This window comes from Podarcis melisellensis (genome assembly GCF_964234715.1).
Source record: "Podarcis melisellensis genome assembly, chromosome: 5".
In the NCBI taxonomy this organism is placed as follows: Eukaryota; Metazoa; Chordata; class Lepidosauria; order Squamata; family Lacertidae; genus Podarcis; species Podarcis melisellensis.
Genome location: NC_138537.1, coordinates 7,843,521 through 7,863,404, shown reverse-complemented (window position 1 = coordinate 7,863,404; position 19,884 = coordinate 7,843,521). Strand labels below are relative to the sequence as shown.

General features: G+C 49.3%; 2 protein-coding genes and 1 long non-coding RNA gene across 5 annotated transcripts in view; 2 read left to right on the top strand and 1 right to left on the bottom strand.

Annotated features, from left to right (window-relative positions):
* The window catches only part of LOC309370053, a 394,628-nt gene that overhangs the window by 99,022 nt on the left and 275,722 nt on the right, over window positions 1-19,884 (top strand). The gene's annotated exons all lie outside the window — the stretch shown is intronic.
* Window positions 1,924-7,056, top strand: POLR2H (RNA polymerase II, I and III subunit H). Its single transcript, XM_081911433.1, has 5 exons — window positions 1,924-2,099; window positions 3,627-3,710; window positions 4,339-4,432; window positions 5,811-5,894; window positions 6,447-7,056. Exons 1-5 carry the CDS (start codon window positions 2,027-2,029, stop codon window positions 6,562-6,564), a joined length of 453 nt encoding a protein of 150 aa, XP_081767559.1. The 5' UTR covers window positions 1,924-2,026; the 3' UTR covers window positions 6,565-7,056.
* On the bottom strand, window positions 9,363-17,925 carry THPO (thrombopoietin). Of its 3 annotated transcripts, XR_014168623.1 has the most exons (6): window positions 17,476-17,925; window positions 15,796-15,926; window positions 14,546-14,632; window positions 12,244-12,408; window positions 9,902-10,409; window positions 9,363-9,377 (listed from the first exon to the last, which is right to left on the bottom strand). XR_014168623.1 is itself a non-coding variant. In XM_081912509.1 (5 exons), exons 1-5 carry the CDS (start codon window positions 17,486-17,488, stop codon window positions 10,191-10,193), a joined length of 615 nt encoding a protein of 204 aa, XP_081768635.1. In that variant the 5' UTR covers window positions 17,489-17,925; the 3' UTR covers window positions 9,893-10,190. The 3 variants fall into 3 exon arrangements, 2 of the variants coding, with proteins under 2 accessions (XP_081768635.1, XP_081768636.1); XM_081912509.1 differs by lacking the exon at window positions 9,363-9,377 and having other exon boundaries at window positions 9,893-10,409; XM_081912510.1 differs by lacking the exons at window positions 9,363-9,377; window positions 17,476-17,925 and adding an exon at window positions 16,138-16,265 and having other exon boundaries at window positions 9,893-10,409.

The window sequence follows — 19,884 nt, the reverse complement described above, 5'->3', positions numbered from 1 at the left end:
TTTGAATTTTATTGTTATTCATGTTTTTATACTGTATTTTATGCTGCTTTTATAATTGTTTTAAAGTGTTTTAAATTTGTTGTTAGCCTCCCTGAGCCTGGTTTTTGAACCGGGGAGGGCAGGGTATAAATAAAATTATTATCATTATTATTATTATTATTACATTTAAGCTGCAGCATCGAGGTGGAAGAAATTCAACAGGTGCAGATTCAGTGATGGGTAAAGCTTCACCAGTTGGGTTTGTGGCAGCACTACACGAGCCAAGAGCCCAGCAGTCCTACCTGAAACAATTCAGCAGCTTTATTTACTGGCTTGGCTGTGCAAATATACAAGCGCTACTTGGATGTGTTTGGAAGAAAAGGTCACCCCAAGGGTGTTCCTCTGATGAAGAAAGACCAGGGCCAGCCCAGTAACTTTTGCTGCCTGAGGCATGAGGGCACCCTCCACCAAGGTGCGTACAGAAACCAACTGGACTGGCAGCTGAATCATAGTCTAGTTCTGGTGAAAGGACAATTTCTTGCACTGCACTTGAGAGCAGCAGGTTGGCACAGGGGGTACAAAGCAGGCCACGTGGCTCTCACTGCTCTGTTCCCTCCCCAACTCCTCAGTATCTGCCACCTGAGGCAGCTGCCTCACTTGCCTCATCATAGGGCCAGCCCTGAGAAAGATCACCAGCTACATATTGCAGCTTGCTAAGGGCAATTGCTGCCTGGAAGCAAGACCAGGAAGCTCATCAAGTCCCCTGGTGAGCTACTATAGATTTGTAAACTTCTTTAGGAGCCTCCCCCCCCCCCCCGGCTGCAGTGGCGTAGCATGAGTTGTCAGCACCCGGGGCAAGGCAAGTAATTTGTGCTCCCTAACCCGTGGATTTGCGCCCCCAGATGTTGCGGCCGGTGCGGCCGGCCCCCCCTGCACCCCCCACGCTACGCCACTGCCCGGCTGAAGTGTGGGGTACATATTATTATTACTCTTAATTGTAAAAAGGACATGATATATGGTCAGTCGGCTGTATTCAGCATGTGCTGGGTCACACAGGTGGTGCAAAGAATCCATTGGGGCCTTAAGTGCTATGTTAAATTGACCAACTACAAAGAAGTTGCCACTCTGAGTAGTGGCATTTCTGTCTGTTATGATGCTAATAAAATAGGTGGATAAAATCTTGGAAGCCAGAACCGGTCCAATCCTGTGCAGATGGAATGGGAAAAGTTGCAGCAACACAAGAGAGGAAGAAACTGCTCAACTCCCACAATACCATTGGCTCGATAACTGAAATTATTTAAAAGAGCAGCTGCCAATGCACTCCAGGCAATGTAAAGGAAACACTTTAATTAATAGGCAGTTAATAATTCTCAAACACTAATATGCATCGTTGAATATTCAGTGGCAGCATTTAAAACACTATACATACATATATATATATATATATATATATATATATCGTAAACCGCCCTCTAATCCTCAGACAAAGGGCGGCGTGGAAATTTAATAAATAAAATAACCACACGGTGCACCGTAATACTTAAATTTATGTAAGTTAAAGGTTTTTTTAAAAAAAAAGTAAACGCAGGATGAAAAATAAAATATATAAATGAGATAGAATGCATTTAAAACATGGTGATATACATACACGGATAAATATACGTATACTCTACACACACAAATATATACTGTATTTATTACTCCTGCCCCGCCCCTTCCCTTTATTGCAGATTTAAAGGTCGGGATCTTTTTTGACCTCTTTCGGGCTTCAAAGCAGACTTGTGCGCGTGCGCAGCTGAGGGACGCCCCCCCTCCCCGCCCTTCTCGCCCTCTTTCTCCTTCCAGTCTCTGCCGCCTTTTCCCCGCCACCCCCCCCTCTGCCCTCTTCCAGCATGTCCGCCTGAGCCTCAGGCTGCTGACGTCATCGCCAGGCGCCCGCCGCGCCGGAAGCGAAGGGAGGAGAGCGGCGCTCCATGCACACCGCGAGCGCGCGCGTGGCTATAGCAGGTCGGGAGCCCCCAGCTGCGGCTGCTCCTCCCGCGTTGCCATGGCCGGCATCCTCTTCGAGGACATCTTCGACGTGAAGGACATCGACCCCGAGGGCAAGAAGTTCGACAGGGGTGAGAGGCAGGCGCTCGTTTTCCAACCTCGGTACTTTTCCTGCGGAGGGTGGGATGGATGACCTTTGGAGGTGCCCCCTTTCATTCCCCCCGTGGTCCTATCCTTCCCCGTTTCTGTCTGCCCACCCTGCTGCTGGACACGAAACCTCATCCTTGCTTCCCTGCCCGCCCACCTGCATGTAGGCTGGTCGATTTATACTGTGTTAGTTTTATGATGTTAGCCGCCCTGAGCCCGGGGAGGGCGGGGTACAATTAAAATTTTATTATTATTATCTACAGTAAGCCCGCAGCTTAAGCAATGTGTGTGTGATGGATCGCACCAAAAGCCAAAGGCGTTTATAGTCGAAACCCAATGGGTGCAATGGCGGGTAGGATTGCTCCCCCTTTAAAAAAAAAAATTGCCTTGGGCACAGCTGAACACACACAAGTTAAATGTACCTAAGTTGCAGGCTTCCTGCATTTACATGTGCAGTGTACCCTTTCTTTTTCCCCTCCAAGGCTCCTGAGGTGGAGTGTACTAGGTTTCTTTCTCTCCCTTCCCCGCATCCCCAAGTTCCCCCCTCCTCCCATTTTACCCTTGCAAACTACCCTGTGAGGCGAGTTTGGTGGGTTGTGATAGCAGCTCTGAGCTTTATGGTTGACGGGGAATTCAAATCTGAATCTCTCCACACACACCACCCAGCATCCCATTTATTTATTTCTATTGAATGGAGAAGTCCCTCTCCACCTTAGGGTCAAACTTCTTTTCAGGCGTTTTTGGAATTGCTTTTTAAAAACTGTTTTAACTGTTTGCAAATCTCTCTGAGACACAGAAAAGGTGCTTTGTAGATGCGTCATATATTGAATACAATCTCAAAGCAGTTTGGAAATAAAAACCATTTCGTATGTTTATATAAACAGTTTAAGATCCAGTGCAGCTACATACTAGTCCAACACTCTTTAACAGTTAGAGTCGAGTCACTAATTTTATCTCTACCTTAATTAAATAAACAAAGGCTTCCAGTGTGCTGTAGTGCAAGGGTATGTCTATAGTGGTGATGATGGCTGCTATTAGGAGTAATAGTGCTATTTCTACTATTACTACTACAATGCCGAAGTTTACTAAGTCTACAGGTGCAGTAGGGCTTGAATTTATGAAGCAAAAGTGATGGGGAAGGATCTTCTAACAGTTCAAATGCTAATAACCATGGCAACAAGAGAGAATGTGTGCCCTGGTGTTGTGGTGAGAGCTTCTGATTACAAACCCAGGTTCAAATCGCCGCTTGTCTCACTTTTGTGACCCTTCATTTCAAAATCCCTTCAGACCTTGGCTTCAAAACCTTACAGCTTTAGGTCTCTTTCTCTTTGATCTGTGATCCAGGGTTTCAACAGATATTCTGTATTTAAATGCGCAACTCTTCACCCTTCTCCCTGGCTCCACGCGGCTGAGTCTGGAGTGGCTTGGCATTCCAGCAGAAGTGGAGGTGGGGTCAGCCTTCTATGCCTCTATCCCCTAATAACTTGACACCCAGATTTGTCTCCCTCCAGTCTCCCGCCTGCATTGTGAGAGCGAGTCTTTCAAGATGGATTTGATCCTGGATGTGAACATACAGATCTACCCTGTCGATCTTGGTAAGTGAGTGCAGTCAGGGGGCTTGCCTGGCAGTGTTTCTCTGACCCAGAGCTAGTTAAAACTTTTTAAGGACATGGATCATTTTCCCTGCACACCCACCCATCCCAACATTACATGCCAGCAGTGGATGTGTCCATAGCAAAAGCAGGCATGGCCATCCCATAATCACAAACACTCATCACACTTACGCATTCCCATTGCACACTTGCCACATGCAAAGATTTCCCCCTCGCCCATTGTTTGAATGCACCCATATCTCTTGAAACACATGACATTTTTTCCTGGAAATTCAGCTACCAAATCTGTGATGTATGAAGCTAGACCAGGCATGTCCAAAGTCCGTTTTGGGGGCCTAATTCGGCCCGCTGGTTGGTTTAATCTGGCCCCTGTGGCAGTTTATTTCCTAGGGTAAAATCCTTTAAAAAAAACTCAACAACTTCAGTCCTGAAAAAAGGTCAGCAATTTGGTCGGCCATCACGGCCCTTCACTTCATCAAATCTGGCCCTCTTTGAAAAAAGTTTAAACACCACTGAGCTAGACAAATGCATTGTGACACGAATCTCACAAACATTAGCTGTAGTGAAAAGACTCCTCGCTGTCTTATTTTTGTTTTCCTGTGCATTTCAGGTGACAAATTCCGCCTTGTGATCGCCAGCACCTTGTATGAAGACGGGACCTTGGATGATGGAGAATATAACCCAACTGATGACAGGCCGTCCAGGTAATGGGGGGGCAGAGGATGGCAAACAGAGAGGGCTTCACGAATCAGTCCTGTGGTTGTGTGCCCTTCCTTTCAGCCTTCTGCAAGGTCGAAAACTAGCTTCTTTTTGTAGTTCCTCCAAAACCTACACTAGATGGTATCTGTCTGGCTCGAGAGACAATGAAGTGTGCCTCCCAGGGTGAAGTCAAACCGCTGTATTAGCAGCACAAAAGTGTCTTCTCCAGGGCAAAAGCATGGGCAGTGTAGAGACCCAAAGTGTGTCCTTACTTGAAGTGTAAACACAATGGTTCTACTGCCTAATCCAAGGGACGGGGATCTGAAGCCCAGGGGCTAAATGTGGCCAGCCAGGTCTCTCTGTCTGATTCTTGGAGCTCTCTCCTGGCTGCACCCCTCTCTGGCTCTGCTTTGCACCACAGGTATTTCTGCCTCGGTGGAATGTCTCTTTGAACTCTGGTGATGCCCTTTGCCCGTCTGGATGGAGGATTGAGAGACAGAGAGAAAGATTTGCATGCCTTGCTCCACCCACTTCTTCCTCTGGCCCCTCATAGGTTGCACAGGATGAAGTGCAAGCCCTTGAGCTGAATTAGGTTCCCCAGCCCTATTTTCATCCTCTGCAGTTTGCTCCTCATGCACAGGGCATCTGTCTGTCTGCTTGGCACTCCCTAAGCCACTCCTCTCATGAGCTCCCTCTTCAGTTCTTCCTGCTCCTCTTAAGCCCTCCTGGGCTGGGCCAGAGAGGAAACAGCTATAAAAGGGGTGCTGTTTGCTGCAGGCGTGCTGCACAATATTTTGTTTGCCTTTGTTACCCTGTATGTATTTTACATTTATTCCCTGCCTTTCCTCCAAGGAATTCAAAGGGGGAGTTGTGGCTCTCTGTTCTCTGCACACTCTGATCCTCACAACAACCTTGTGAGGTGGGCGGGGCAGAGAAAGAGAGATTCTGCCAAGGGCACCTATGTTGGAAGGCAGATTTGAAACCAGGTTTCCTTAGATTTAGTCCAGCACTCTAGCCGCTATACCGTACAGCCCAAGGATGGGACACCTGTGGTCTCGCACTTGTGTTTGGCCTACGATGCCTACCATCCCTGGCCATTGACTATGCTGGCTGAAGCTGATGGGAGTTGGGGTCCAACAAAACTTGGGAGGGTCAGAGTTTGCCCATCTCTGATATGACGTGCAGGACACCTGGTGAAGGCATCTGAACTTATTGTTCCCCAGGCTGCAAGTGGATTTAGAAAGAGGAAAGAGGAAATCCGCAGGCTCTGTGATTTGCACTGTTTAAAACTTGTGATACACAGATCTTTTATGTGTATGTTGGTAGGACTTGAATGGTGATGTGATGGCCACTGTTCTCTTCCACTGTTCCTTTTGGCTCCAGGGCAGACCAGTTTGAGTATGTGATGTATGGGAAGGTGTACAGGATTGAGGGAGACGAGACCTCCACAGAGGCCGCCACACGCCTGTAAGTTTCCCCCCTCCTATTTGCAAAAAGGGCTAGTTGGAAACAAATAGGTACATAATAAACTTCTCACAAGCTCTCTGAGCGTGGAGTATAGCTCTTTGAGATGCTTGATATGAAAGGCGTTAAGTGACTGGATTGGGAGCGGTGGGGAGTGAAGACTTTCCCAGGCTATTGGATGCCTGTCCTTTAGAGCCAATGGAGCACCACCCCACCAGTAATATGCCCTCAGCCAGCCCCACTTTCCTAGCATCTAACTAACAGCCAGGCAGGCAGTGGTGTGTCCTGTCATTGCCTCTGGCGCCACCTGCTGTTGAGCTCCCTGCCTTCCACCCTACCAGACCCATTGAGCACCAGCCATGGAAAGTGAGGGCCGAGAAGGGCGTCCAGCAGAACTGGGGGCCGGATGGGGACGCAGACATGCAGCCACTTGTGGGAGTGAGGGCCATAGTTTAAGTGTTGCATGATTCCGCTGGGGTTGTTTTAAGCCCCTGTGGCTGCCGTGGTCTCCCTTCCTGCGCCTCACCTTTCTCTGGCCCACCCTTCCTCCTCTAGCTCTGCCTACGTGTCCTACGGTGGGCTGCTGATGAGACTCCAGGGAGATGCCAACAACCTGCATGGCTTTGAAGTAGACTCCAGGGTTTATCTCCTGATGAAGAAACTGGCCTTCTAACCGCCTTGGGAGGTGTTGTGGCAGCAGCTTGGACTCAGTGTGGGCATTTGCTGCCTCCCAAGTATATGGAGGGAATATTGCTGGCATGGGGGGGTGTTAAAAGAAGCATCTCTCCCCAGCTCCTCCTCCTCCTCACATCCCCCCAGCCAAGCCTCAAGGAAGATCATCTTTCTTCGGATTCCGCCAGGACTGCAGTGTGAAAATGTATCCCAAATGTCCCCTTGGTTGCAGCAGGCAGAGTGCCAGCCGACTGAGAACATCCCCTACAACAAAGATGTTGAAAGGGCTGCGGATTTACTCTGTGCCGATGATAAACTCTCATTTTTATTACACAGGTGATTGTGGTAAGGACACAGTTCTGTGAGAACCAGCGTTGCCATCATAAACTGGGTTGGGGATAGCCGTCTTCGCTGGGGGCCTGGGGAAAAGGAGGGAGCCTCTGTTTGACCTCAGTTTCTTACCTTAATTAAACATAGCTTTTATATAAATATATATATTTGGCTGTTGTATATACGCTAGAAAGTTCACTGCCCAAGCATTTGAGAATAACAAGCTTGCAAGACTGCAGTCAAAAATCCATATTCTGCAGATTGAATTCACTTATCTGTTTGCTTTTGGAGACCTTTTGATTTGTCATATATATTCCTAATGTTCAGGATCTGGATTCTTCCTCCCCACCCCCACCCTCCAAATACTGCAATCCTGGCCAAGTTTCATCTCAAATAGCAAAGGAGACATGGCCTTCCTGGGCAGAAGGACAGAGAGCGAGACAGATGAAGAGAAAGCTGGCCTGATAATGTCAGAAAGGAAAAGGGGGAATGACAAGATTCTGGACTAGGACCAGGATTCTGGCTTTTGTGGTGTAATAGGAGATTCCCTTGTGGGTTTGAGTACACCAAATTCATACTTTATTCAGCAATGAACTACCAGACAGAGTTCAAAGAGTGCATGAAAGCTTTCCATTAGGACACTCTATGTAGGCAAAATATACGTCATACTGGCTGTTTCACCCTCTAGCCAACCAGCCTCTGTTAACCGATCGCTCCAGTACCTCTCGTTCAGCCACAGTCCTTGGAAACACTCAACCCTATTTTTTACTGTACGTGTAGAGCCCTCCTTGCACTTTACCTGGAGTTCTTTTCCACTTCAAGGGGATCCTTACGGCTGAATTTTTCAGTGGTTCTTAACCAGTTTTGTGCCCAGGCCATATGCTTGCACACATGACACTGCCCTCCCTGATAATGAGCCTAACAAAAGCATTCATTCAAAGAAACCTCACTTTGGAAGAGGCCTTGGGTAAGCTTTCTGCAGCCATGTGCCTCTCTGGCTGCTTTGGGCTACAGTTCCCATCAGATGGGAGTTGTAGTCCAAAACATCTTGAGGAAGCCCGGCCTACTGTGCCAAAACAAGCGAACCATGGGCTGCGAGTGGCAGCGTGGTGTAGTGGTTAAGAGCGGTGGACTCGTAATCTGGTGAACCGGGTTCGCTTCCCCGCTCCTCCACATGCAGCTGCTGGGTGACCTTGGGCCAGTCACACTTCTCTGAAGTCTCTCAGCCTCACCTCACAGAGTGTTTGTTGTGGGGGAGGAAGGGAATGGAGATTTGAGACTCCTTCGGGTAGTGAGAAAGCGGGATATCAAATCCAAACTCCTCCTCCTTCAAGCAACGTGTGTTTTGTAGCGCTCTGGAATTTTCCCATGATGCACCCACTGCGTGCAAGGAACAGTCACCTCTTCGTACCCTGTATTTTGCTCACCTATCCCCATGTGGCTGGTAAGATACAACGGAACACATTCTGGGGTGTTTTGTTTTTTCTTTAAAAAAAGCATAAGTCTTTATTGTTCTAAGGCTTTGTGTAGAAAGCCGTTGTGCTCTTTCAGCACAGAGCCTCAGGAAGGGCTGGTTCTGGTCCAGCCTCAGAAGGCACCACACCCTGCCTGCCTCTGGGTGGGAGCATCAGTCTCCTGCTGCCACTCGTGGGTGGGTGGGCGGATGTCACATGACCATAAGCAGATGCAAGAGATGTTCCCCTTTTGCCCGGGCGTCTCCTGCTGACCGAAGCCAGCCGTTCTTGTTCCACAGCTGCCCACACCATGTCATCTGGCTATTGGTGTCAGAAGGAGAACAGAAGTTGTGTGACAGCTTTTCAGTGTGCCAAAGGCTGCCCCCACTTGAACCAAATACTCTGGTTGTATTCAGGTGTTACTCCAAACTGGGGCTGGCCGTTGGGCAGAGTGAGGTCACTGGAAGCAACAGCAGTGACATGTTATCAGGGGCTCGCAGCTGGCCTCACATCCATTAAACTGTTGGAAAACTAGCCCCCTCGGGAGAGGCTGGCCCCTCTCCCAGGCTCCCGGGAGATCTGCTTGCCGGTGATCTGCTCTGGCTGGCATCCTCGCAGTCCAGGAAGATCTTGATAGGCGACATCTCCCAGCGTGGAAGATGCACACCCCCTTCTTCCTTGCATACCAGCAGGAGAAAGAAGATAGTCAGAAAGTCTACATCTCTACGGTTTATTTCTGTCTGTACATCTGTACAAAAACATGGTCGTTAACCAGGACAGGACAGGACAGGATCCCATCTCCAGGATCAAAGCAAGAGACCTGTGTCAGCTTCTGTATGTTGAATTGCAGGAGGTGGGGGCACCCATCATGGTCCAGTTTCTCCAGTGGACCCTGTTCAAAGCCATATGGGAATGATGTGGAGGCTTGGGGCAGACTTGCCTCCAATGCCCCTGGCACACTCCGCCCCAGAAAAGGCCTGGAGAGGAATTCTTAGTGTTTGGTTCAGTGTCCCCCCTGCAGCTGAAAACCCTGATACTGAGGAAGAGTCCAAGCATCCATCATGGTCTCTTAAGAGGAAAGAGCTATCCTTTCTCTCAAGATGCTGAGCAATGCCCATTTGCCCCACTGGCTTTGCACAGAGTACATGGCGGGGGAAGCTCCTAAAATCTCAGCCCCTTTCCCAAGCAAGGCGATGAATGGCTCCAAGAGTATAAGATCATGTGAGGAACTTAGCTGCTGCCTGAGACTGCAGGTCCAGTATCCATTCATTACAGCACATCCTCCCGACGTTTCTCCAATGAAAAAAGGGGTGTCCTCCTCCAGCATATTCCCAGTAAAAATAGGGAATCCTGTTCCATCTCCTCCACCATTACTCTGATGAAAAATAGGGGTGTCTAAAGAGAAAGTGGGACATTCCGGGATCAAATCAGAAACCAGGACAGCTTTGTCTTTTCAGGACTGTCCCTGGAAAATCAGGACACTTCCCAGTCCGGTGCCTCTGGAAAGCTTGCAAGCAGGACCTGAGTGCAGCCACACTCTCACCCCCTGGTGACAGGTGTGCTGCCTCCGACAATAGGATGTCGCCGTCGTGGCTGGCAGCCGGGCTTTTCCAGTAACCTAGCTGGGCTCGCTCAGCTCTGGAAACACTTCTGCAGGCTGCTAGAGCAAGCCTTCACGATGAGGATCTCCTCCTTCCTTGGGTGTGTGTGGTTTTCCCCCTGACCCCCCGTGCTTTGAGGGCTTGGCCAGGCTTGCTCTTCCACACCTGGCCACCAGAGGGCCTGCTACTCGTCCTGTGCTTCTCTCCCTTGAAGGATCCGGCCAGCAGCCCATGGGGGTCTTTCAGTGGTCCCTGAAGGTGGTCAGACTGGGAGGTTGCAGGGCTGCCGGGCTGGCAGCCCTCTGTTGACCTTCCGCACTGCAGGAGTCTTTCCACAAGTCATGGAAGAGGAAGTGGAGCTTTCCCCGCACAAGCTGTTTGTAGGTCCCAAAGATTGTCCTAAGGTTTCTTTCAGGAATTAACTGGGAGCCGCGCTCGGGCTGTGCGGTGGGATTCTGTTCCTAGAATGAGAAAAGAAAGGCAAGTGGGGGGGTGCCTGTCAGGGCTAACGGCCACAGTGAAAAAACATTAATTTTTGGTAAACTGCTTTGATATTTAAAACAAAACAAACACAAGCATAAATTTTATGAAATAAATAAATCTTGAATGCAGGATGATAAAAGGTCTTGGAAATCAAACCTTATGAGGAACAGTTGCATACTGTCTCGCCAGAGTGGTACATGCTCTGGATATATCCTGCTTGGACTACTGCAATGCGCTCTACATGGGGCTACCTTTGAAGGTGACTCGGAAACTACAACTAAGCCAGAATGTGGCAGCTAGACTGGTGACTGGGAATGAATGCTGGGACCTTATAACACTGGTCCTGAAGGATATTCACTGGCTCCAAGTACATTTCCGACATAAGACATTCAAAACCAACAAACCTATCCCAACCTGGTTAGCCCCCTAAAAACTCTGATAAGGTAAAGGTAAAGGTACCCCTGCCCATAAGGGCTAGTCTTGACAGACTCTAGGGTTGTGCGCTCATCTCACTCTATAGGCCGGGAGCCAGCGCTGTCCGCAGACACTTCCGGGTCATGTCGCCAGCGTGATAAGCTGCATCTGGCGAGCCAGCGCAGCACACGGAACGCCGTTTACCTTCCCGCTGGTAAGCGGTCCCTATTTATCTACTTGCACCCGGGGTGCTTTCGAACTGCTAGGTTGGCAGGTGCTGGGACCGAACGACGGGAGCGCACCCCCCCCCGCGGGGATTCGAACCGCTGACCATGCGATCGGCAAGTCCTAGGCGCTGAGGTTTTACCCACAGCGCCACCCGCTAACCCTAAAAAAAACTCTGATACCCCATTTTAAAAATCAATATACTCCCATAGAGACTCCTTACACTGTGTTTAAAACCAAAATCGCATTTGGGTGAAAACTGTTTCTCAGGCGGCTAGTCCTGGTCTTTATAACCCTGGACCTTCTTCCAGAAGGCAGAAGCTGAAAGAGATCATTTCCGGGTTGCGCACTATCCTGCACTATCTCTGCAGCTTTCTTATGGCACCTGGAAGCGTAGATTTGATCCGAGGTGGGAAGAGTGCACCCAATTATTCTCTCCGCAGTCTTTACAACCCTGGACAGCACTGTTTTTTCCCTGGAGGGCAGCTGAGATGGATGCAACAGACATGCACAAGATGGAGGCTGGATGAGAAGGACGCAACATCTCGTGATGCCCTGCAGGCCCCCCCAAACTGCGCCCAAGGAGATAGGCCTCCCGGGCACAGCCCGGAAACATCTGAAGGACCGCAAGACCGTCCCCCCTCCATCCCTGCAATCGAGGTCAGCAAACCAGAGCCATGCCTGGGTGCAACAACAACTTCCACTGTTTGTGATTTCCAGTAACTAACATTCAGAGACCTACTGCCCCAACTGTACATAGCCAGAGGGCATTGCAGATATTATTCCCCATGGATTTGTCTAATCCTCTGTAGGCTATCACTACACCTTGCGGAAGCAAATCCCATAGTTGTAACTATTTTCTGCAGTGGCTCTCCATTTGTGGAATGCTCTCCCCAAGGAGTTTTGGCTAGTACATTCATTATACACCTTTAGGCACCAGGGGAAAACCTTCCTCTTCAACAAGGCCTTGGCTGACTTTTAAACGTGTTTGGGGGTGGGGAGGAGAGAGGTTTATTGGTTTGTGGGGGGTTTTGTTCATGTTTTTATCATGTATTTTATTTTGTGTTCTTATTTTGTATTTTATGTTGTGAACCGCCCTGCGATCTACAGATGAAGGGTAGTGTACAAATTTAATAAATCATGATCCTGGGGAAGCCCCCTTCGGCCTCTCACCTGCCACCCAAAGTTTCGGAGCTGCAGGAGGAAAGAGCTGGCTTTCTCATAAAGCTGCTGGAGCAGTGGCAGGGCGCAGCCCTGGCTTAGCTGGTCTTGGGCGGCTGCTGTGCCATGCACCAAGTTAGCCAGATCACGGAGGGTTTCTTGCCCTTTGTCTTGGTTCTGAAAGAGTAAGAGAAAGAGGCAGTCGTTGGGTGATTCTGACATCTCTTATTTATTGGTTGGTCGTTGTGGTCATATCTCAGCTTTGCTCCAAAGATCTGAAGGTGGTGTCCAGACTTCTCCCTGCCCGTGGCCCAGTATACCTGAAGGAGCATCTCCAACCCCCATCATTCAGCCTGGACACTGAGGTCCAGCTCCAAGGACCTTCTGGTGGTTCCCTCCCTATGAGAAGTGAGGTTGCAGGGAACCAGGCAGAGGGCCTTCTCGGTAGTGGCGCCCGCCCTGTGGAACGCCCTCCCATCAGATGTTAAAGAAATAAACAACTATCTGACTTTTAGAAGACATCTGAAGGCTGCTCTGTTTAGGGAAGCTTTTAATGTTTTATCGTGTTTTTAATATTCTTCTGGGAGCCGCCCAGAGTGACTGGGGAAACCCAGCCAGATGGGTGGGGTATAAATAATTTATTATTATTATTATTCCTCGCAGCAAACCTGTGAGATAGGTAAGGATGGGAGATTCAAACTCCGCTTTCCCAGGTCCTAGTATGTCATGGACTGGCTGGACGCAAAGGAACCAGCTCAGGAACTCAGAGCCCGGGGTGGCGGGATAAGGGTGAGTGAGAGTAAACTCCTTTTCCGTGTGCTTCTTCTGCTGTAATCAAAGCAGCACCACGAGAGGGTGGTGTTGCCTTCCAGGAGTCAGATTAGATTAAATGGAAATGGAAAGACACCCTTAGGATGGAGGCAGAACAACCCAGCAAGGACTAAGAATCCGTGGCTGCAGAATACCAGGGGCTGTTGCAGGGTCTGTGCGGAATGGAGTATCCTAGACTGCGGCGGATCTACATTTTGGGGGTCCTGCAGCTTGAGCAACAAGCAACAAGGTCTAGGTAAGCCAGGGGTCAGCAACCTTTTTCAGCTGTGGGCCGACCCACCATCCCTCAGACCATGTGGTGGGCTGGACTATATTTTGGGGGGAAATATGAACGAATTTCTATGCCCCACAAATAACCCAGAGGTGCATCTTAAATAAAAGGACACATTCTACTCATGTCCAAACACGCTGATTCCCGGACCGTCCACAGGCCGGATTTAGAAGCCGATTGGGCTGCATCCGGCCCACGGGCCTTAGGTTGCCTACCCTGGGATAAGCCCTGTTACCTTCTTCAATGCGGTTGTTCCACAACAGATCACTTTTTAAAATGATAATAATAATAACTACCACTGGGTTATCTCACACTTCAAAGTCAACACAGTGAATAAATATTTCCTATGCCTTATGGTTTTTGAGGTGTGAGGGGGTGAAAATTAAGGAAACGTTATATGCAAGGTGGATCATAGAATGGTGGAATTGATTCTACTAGACCCATTTTTTTCAAAAAAAGCAATGTGGACTGAAGTCATTTCTGGGGCATAGGCATAGCCAGGATTTATGTTGGGGGGTGGGTGGGCAGGACAGCCCCCTGTCCTGTTCCAGAACCAAGCTCCCTGCAACGCGATTGGTCAGTTCACGGAAACCACGCCTGTCGTTCAGTCATGTTGCTAGAATGCACCACAGTATCATCCAGGTGACCTCAGTGAGCATTTCAGTTCCAGATATTCTAGTTTTAGTTAAGTATTTTTTTTTTATTTACTTGATTTGGGGGAGTGTGCAATTGGGAGGCAGCTGCCCTCCCCTGCCCACCTGGCTGTTCTGGGGCCCCCTGGAATTAGGGGCCTTAAAGCTGAACCTTCATTAGTTTCATAGTAGAGGAGGAAGAAGAAGAGTTTGGATTTGATATCCCGCTTTATCCCGAAGGAGTCTCAAAGCGGCTCACATTCTCCTTTCCCTTCTTCCCCCACGACAAACACTCTGTGAGGTGAGTGGGGCTGAGAGACTTCAGAGAAGTGTGACTGGCCCAAGGTCACCCAGCAGCTGCATGTGGAGGAGCAGGGAATCGAACCCAGTTCACCAGATTATGAGTCCACCGCTCTTAACCACTGCACCACACTGGCCCCTTGTCCTAGAAGATGCCATTGCTGGCTAGGAACCTGAGTGTGAGCCCTTCAGCCTGCCATGGCATTTTCTTTTAGGTCAAATAGCCCAGGCCCCAGCCCTTGACCCATAGAGGGTGGGTTGGTCATTTTTACATACTCACTGTCTTTGCCATCCACTCTTGGAGGCTGAACCCGACCAGGGGCAGCTGCACAGGCTGCTGGAGGAAGGGGAGTTCCTCACACTGGCTCTGAGGAAAGGACAGAAAACCCCTGAGAGGAGAAGTAACCAGGCCAGCTGGCAGGAATGGCCAAATGTACAGAGCAAATGCAACCACCTGGCCCCCAACAAGTCACACCCCGCAAATGAGGTGCAAAGCAAATATGGCCCAACCTCATGGGTACCCAAAAGAACATGGTTTGGGGCTGTAGCTCATCTTTCCATTGATATATAATTTTATGGTTTTACTCCAAAAAAAAAGTGGTGTTATGAGCCATCATTGCCAAAACAAGATGGCACCTGATTGGCTGTCTAAATACTCCTCTTTCTGATTATTTGGCTATAGCTTTTGATAGAATACAGAGAATTGAACATGCTTTGTTGCATTACATTCTTCATTAAATTATCTTTCCATTGATATATAATTTTATGGTATTGCTTTAAAAAAAAGTGGTGTTATGAGCCATCAAACCACAGAAATACACTTTCTCCAAAAGGTTTCCACAATTTTGGCCACTAGTGTAGACACATGGTTCTCTCCCTGCATTTTATTCACACAACTACAGGAAATAGTGGCTGCCCCAAAGCTGTGCTGTGTGGTTAAAAATTCTACTGAGCTGGCTGTGGCTGATGGGAGTTTTGGTCCAAAACATTTGGGAAGCACTAAACTAGGGTTTCCCAAACTTGGCTGGTTTTGGACTACAATTCCCATCATCCCTGACTACTGGTTCTGCTAGCTAGGGATAATAGGAGCTGTAGTCCAACAACAGCTGGAGACCCAAGATTGCGAAACCCTGCACTAGACTGAGAAAGGTTGATCTAAATAAATTAACGGTGTCCTTTCTTGCAGCTGGGCAGTATTATCAGGGCCGGCCCACCCATAAGGCAAGGTGAGGCAACTGCCTCAGGCGGCAGGATTCAGCAGGCAGCAGGTTGCAGTATCAATCTTTCTCCCTGATGTAGATCTGCCCTCATCCCTTCTTTTCCGGCGGGGGGAAAGGAAGCCCCATTTTGGGGTCCGACTCAGGCAGCAAAATGTCTTGGATGACTCCGAGTATTATTCTGGGCCACCCATCACATGCCACCCACTCGGTGAGTGGTGCAACCTTAAGGAAACTCTATGGAAGCCAGCAAAAACTGCCAAGACTCTGAGGGCCCCAATCTGCCCAGGTGAGGTGAAATGGCATTGCTTACCACTTTGTCCTCCAAGTCCATGGCTTCGGTGATGTACTTCTGGATTAGCCTCCTGTCACAAACCAGCCTGGTGGGACTCATCTCAAACAGGTCCAAACAGAGCAAGAATACAGTGAGGAGAAGGAGGAGCCCTAAGGGAGATTTGAGGGAGGAGAGACAAAAGGATAGATGGCCAAATGTTTGGTACCCTCTGAAGCAGCTTGGCATGTAGACTTCCTTCCTTCCTTCCTTCCTTCCTTCCTTCCTTCCTTCCTTCCTTCCTTCCTTCCTTCCTTCCTTCCTTCTCAAAGAGGTTCTCCCCCTCCTCATTTAACACTGGGCTTTCCTCTCAGGTCAACCTACCTCACAGGGTTGTTGTGGGGGTTGAATGAGGAGGACAGGAAACCACGGACGCCACATTGAGAGCCATGGAGGAAAAGCTGAGATATAAATGTGATGAATGATGATAAAGTTAGGTGGGACAAGGAAACCCTCTGCCCCAGGTAATGGGAGGCTGAATTGGGGTGAGTTTGCGGGCAAAGGAGCTGTCCACAGAGTCCGCAATTCCCTTGCCAGTCCATTTCCCAGTTAAAATTGCTTTTCCGAAGCTGAGCTATCAGGCAGATGACATAACAAGTACCCCTGCTTCCTACACACAGAGATTGTATGTGCGCACACACACACACACACCTCCTTTGACCCAGAAGGAAAATATTCTGCGTATGAATAGAGGACCAGGATGATGGTGAAACTGGATTTCAGACATCATTGGTTCAATGTACAAAGGGGTGGGTGCCTTCTCCTTCCTACTCAAACACCTTCCAGTATTGTATTAATATTTGCTTTATGCAAAGCTGAGATCACCCGGCCTCACTTTTGAAATGGTGCGTTGTGCACACGCCAAGGCTTAGCAGCTGAACATGTGAGGCTGCAAAAGTGCCTCTGAGCATGTGCAGAGAGCCTGACCCTCAACACAGAGAAACCTTAAGCAGACCTCATAATCTGAGGTGGAGGGAAAGGTCACCTAGAGGAGAGGGTGAAGGTTTTAGGCACAGCCCTCTCCACCCACCCCGATGCTGGAAATAACAATTTCAGTTTCGTTACTTCTTCTCCAGAATTTTCACCGCTGGCCTGAACTGGGCTTCATGAAAACAAAACAGGATCCAAGTTCTTTCCTCTGCTAATTAAAAAGACATCACCCAATAAACTAAATCTTACGCTGCAATCTTGTAGCCAGTCACGAGTAAGCCCCACCAAATTCTGCAGGACTGATTTTGGAATGCAGAGGGTTGTACTGTTAGTCAATGACCCACATGACCATTTGTCAATTAAGGAACTAGTCAAATGAGCATGCATCTGCATACAATTAAGCAACATTTCTGGGGGGAGGGAGCACCACCCTGCTTTTTAGAGAGGCGCTGCTGTGTGTAACAGCAAGACTTGTCCTTGGGGAAATCCATAGTGGAGAGGAAGTCCTGGATAGAATGGTAGAGTTGGAAGGGACCCTGAGGGGGGTTCCCCGCTCCTTCTCAGGACACTCTGGACTAGAGGCAACACCATCCACAGCCCCTGAGACTCAGCCCAGCCTGCCAGAGTCAGACCCCTCGCTCCAGCCCATGCCATCTAGGACTGGGGAGAAGGAGGGCTTCCAGCAGAGAAGGGTGTGTGGCTGACCCACAGGGAGGCGAGCTCAGCACTCACGGTTCAGCTCCATGCCCAGCTGGCAGCTGCCTGGTCACAGCATCTTCCTGCCAGGGAACAGCGGCTGCCTCCCAGCTCCCGCCTGGCTTCCATGGACGGTGCCTTGAACGGTGCCACAGCCACGAGGGCAGGCCAAGGGGGCTCCAGCGGGCTTTCTGCGTAGCTGCCGGCACCTCCGAGCCAGCGTCGCGCGGCTTCCTGTTGTGAAGCTGCTGGTGACCTCTGGTCAACGGCTTCCGAGCAGCAGGCCTGAGCCTTCAGGAAGGCTTCCCACTTCCAGACATTTCCTCCTTGGCTGACGGAGGAGGCAAGGAATGAGAAGGCCGGCCGGCTGGCTGGCAAGCTGGCTCCCTGGTGCGAGAGTTTCACAGAATCGTAGAGTCGGAAGGGACCCCTGAGGGTCATCCAGCCCAGCCCCCTGCAGTGCAGGAATCTTTTGCCCAGCGTGGGGCTCGAACCCACGGCTTCGAGATTAAGAGGCTCATTCTCTACCGTGGCCGTTCCTTGCGCTTCGGGGCCAGAGTAGGTGCAGTCCTGCTGCACCTACTCGCCGCAGTTGGTAAAAAGGGGGGGTTCTGGCAAGCGCCACAAAACCTGGAGCTGGGCTCACATGGCCTCGTGATGAGGAGCCTGGTGTCCGTCAAGTTTCCCCTAGTCTGGATGCATCTGTTCAAAAGACCTAGCAAAAAAGAGAGAAAGGAGTTGAGAGATGACTTGACCTGGAGAGAAAACAGCAAGAACCTGATGAAGAGAGCACAGCAGAGGTTATATTTTCTGGGACTCCTCCGGAAAAATAATCTCGCAAAGGACCTGTTGATGGCATTTTACCATTGTACTGTGGAGAGTATATTAACTTATGGTCTGTGTGTGTGGTTTGGGAGCTGCACGGTCAGGGGAAAAACAATGCTGTCCAGGGTTGTAAAGACTGTGGAGAGAATAATTGGGTGCACTCTTCCCACCTCGGATCAAATCTACGCTTCCAGGTGCCATAAGAAAGCTGCAGAGATAGTGCAGGATAGTGCGCACCCCGTAAATGATCTCTTTCAGCTTCTGCCTTCTGGAAGAAGGTACAGTACAGCGTTATAAAGACTAGGACTAGCCGCCTGAGAAACAGTTTCTATTCAAATGCGATTTTGGTTTTAAACACAGTGTAAGGTAGTCTCTATGGGAGTATATTGTATTTAATTTTGGGGTATCAGAGTTTTTAGGGGGGTAACCAGGCTGGGATAGCAGGCTTGTTGGTTTTTGAATGTCTGATGTAGATTTTTCCAATTTTGTTGTTCTGTATGGGACAATGACAATAAAGATTATCGTATCGTATCATAGCAACCCAGAAAGCTGCCTTATCCTGAGTCCACCCAGTCTTGTAACATCATCATCATCGTTATGATTCCTGACTCTCCTTGCACCATGAGGTCCCAGGGTGGGTCACAAATCATGGAATCATAAATTTAAAAGAGATCCCAAGTGTCATGTAGTCCAACCCTCTGCCATGCAGGAATCCTTTGCCTAATGTGGGGCTCAAACGCACGACCCTGAGGTTAGGGTTCCCATCTCATGTTCTCTCCAGACTGAGCTATCAGATGGACACAGACATGACGACTTTCACAGGGAGAAGCGCAATTCTCCTGGAGCTCTGAACAGCTTTGGATACCCACCAGCCATAGGCTGCGTTGATGCGCTAGACCTTTCGACCACATTTTTAAGAACAGAAGAAGATCCTGCTGGATCTGGTCAATGGCTTATCTAACTGAGCATCCTCTTCTCACAGTGGCCAGCCAGATGAACCCAAACAGTGGAACCCAAACAGAAAAGCAACTCTCTCCTCCTGTGGTTTCTCCACAACTGGTATTCAGAAGCATCGCTGCTTTTGACTGTGGTGGCAGAGCACAGTCGTCCTGGCTAGTACAGTCGTACCTTGCTTGTCGAATGCCTTGCAACTCGAAAGTTTTGTCTCCCGAACGCCATAAACCCAGAAGTGATCGTTCCACTTTGCAAATGTTCTTTGGAACCCGAACGTCCAATGCAGCTGACACGGCTTCCAATTGACTGCAGAAAGCTCCTGCAGCCAATCAGAAGCCGTGCCTTGGTTTTCGAACATTTTAGGAAGTTGAAAAATCAAGGTATGACTGTAGTCGTCAACAGCCACCTCCTTCATAAAGGTAAAGGTAAAGGGACCCCTGACCATTAGGTCCAGTCGTGACCGACTCTTGGGTTGCGGCACTCATCTCGCTTTATTGGCCGAGGGAGCCAGTGTTTGTCCGCAGACAGCTTCCGGGCCAGCATGACTAAGCCGCTTCTGGCAAACCAGAGCAGCACACGGAAACACCGTTTACCTTCCCACTGGAGTGGTACCTATTTATTTACTTGCACTTTGTGCTTTCGAACTGCTAGGTTGGCAGGAGCTGG

Coding starts and splice junctions, on each gene's coding strand:
- POLR2H (XM_081911433.1), top strand. CDS start 2,027: ATGGCCGGCATCCTCTTCGAGGACATCTTCGACGTGAAGGACATCGAC. Junction 4,433..5,810: donor ACTGATGACAGGCCGTCCAG/GTAATGGGGGGG, acceptor TTTTGGCTCCAG/GGCAGACCAGTTTGAGTATG. Junction 5,895..6,446: donor ACAGAGGCCGCCACACGCCT/GTAAGTTTCCCC, acceptor TTCCTCCTCTAG/CTCTGCCTACGTGTCCTACG.
- THPO (XM_081912509.1), bottom strand. Junction 14,633..15,795: donor TGGACTTGGAGGACAAAGTG/GTAAGCAATGCC, acceptor TCCTTTCCTCAG/AGCCAGTGTGAGGAACTCCC. Junction 10,410..12,243: donor TCCGAAACTTTGGGTGGCAG/GTGAGAGGCCGA, acceptor TTCTCATTCTAG/GAACAGAATCCCACCGCACA.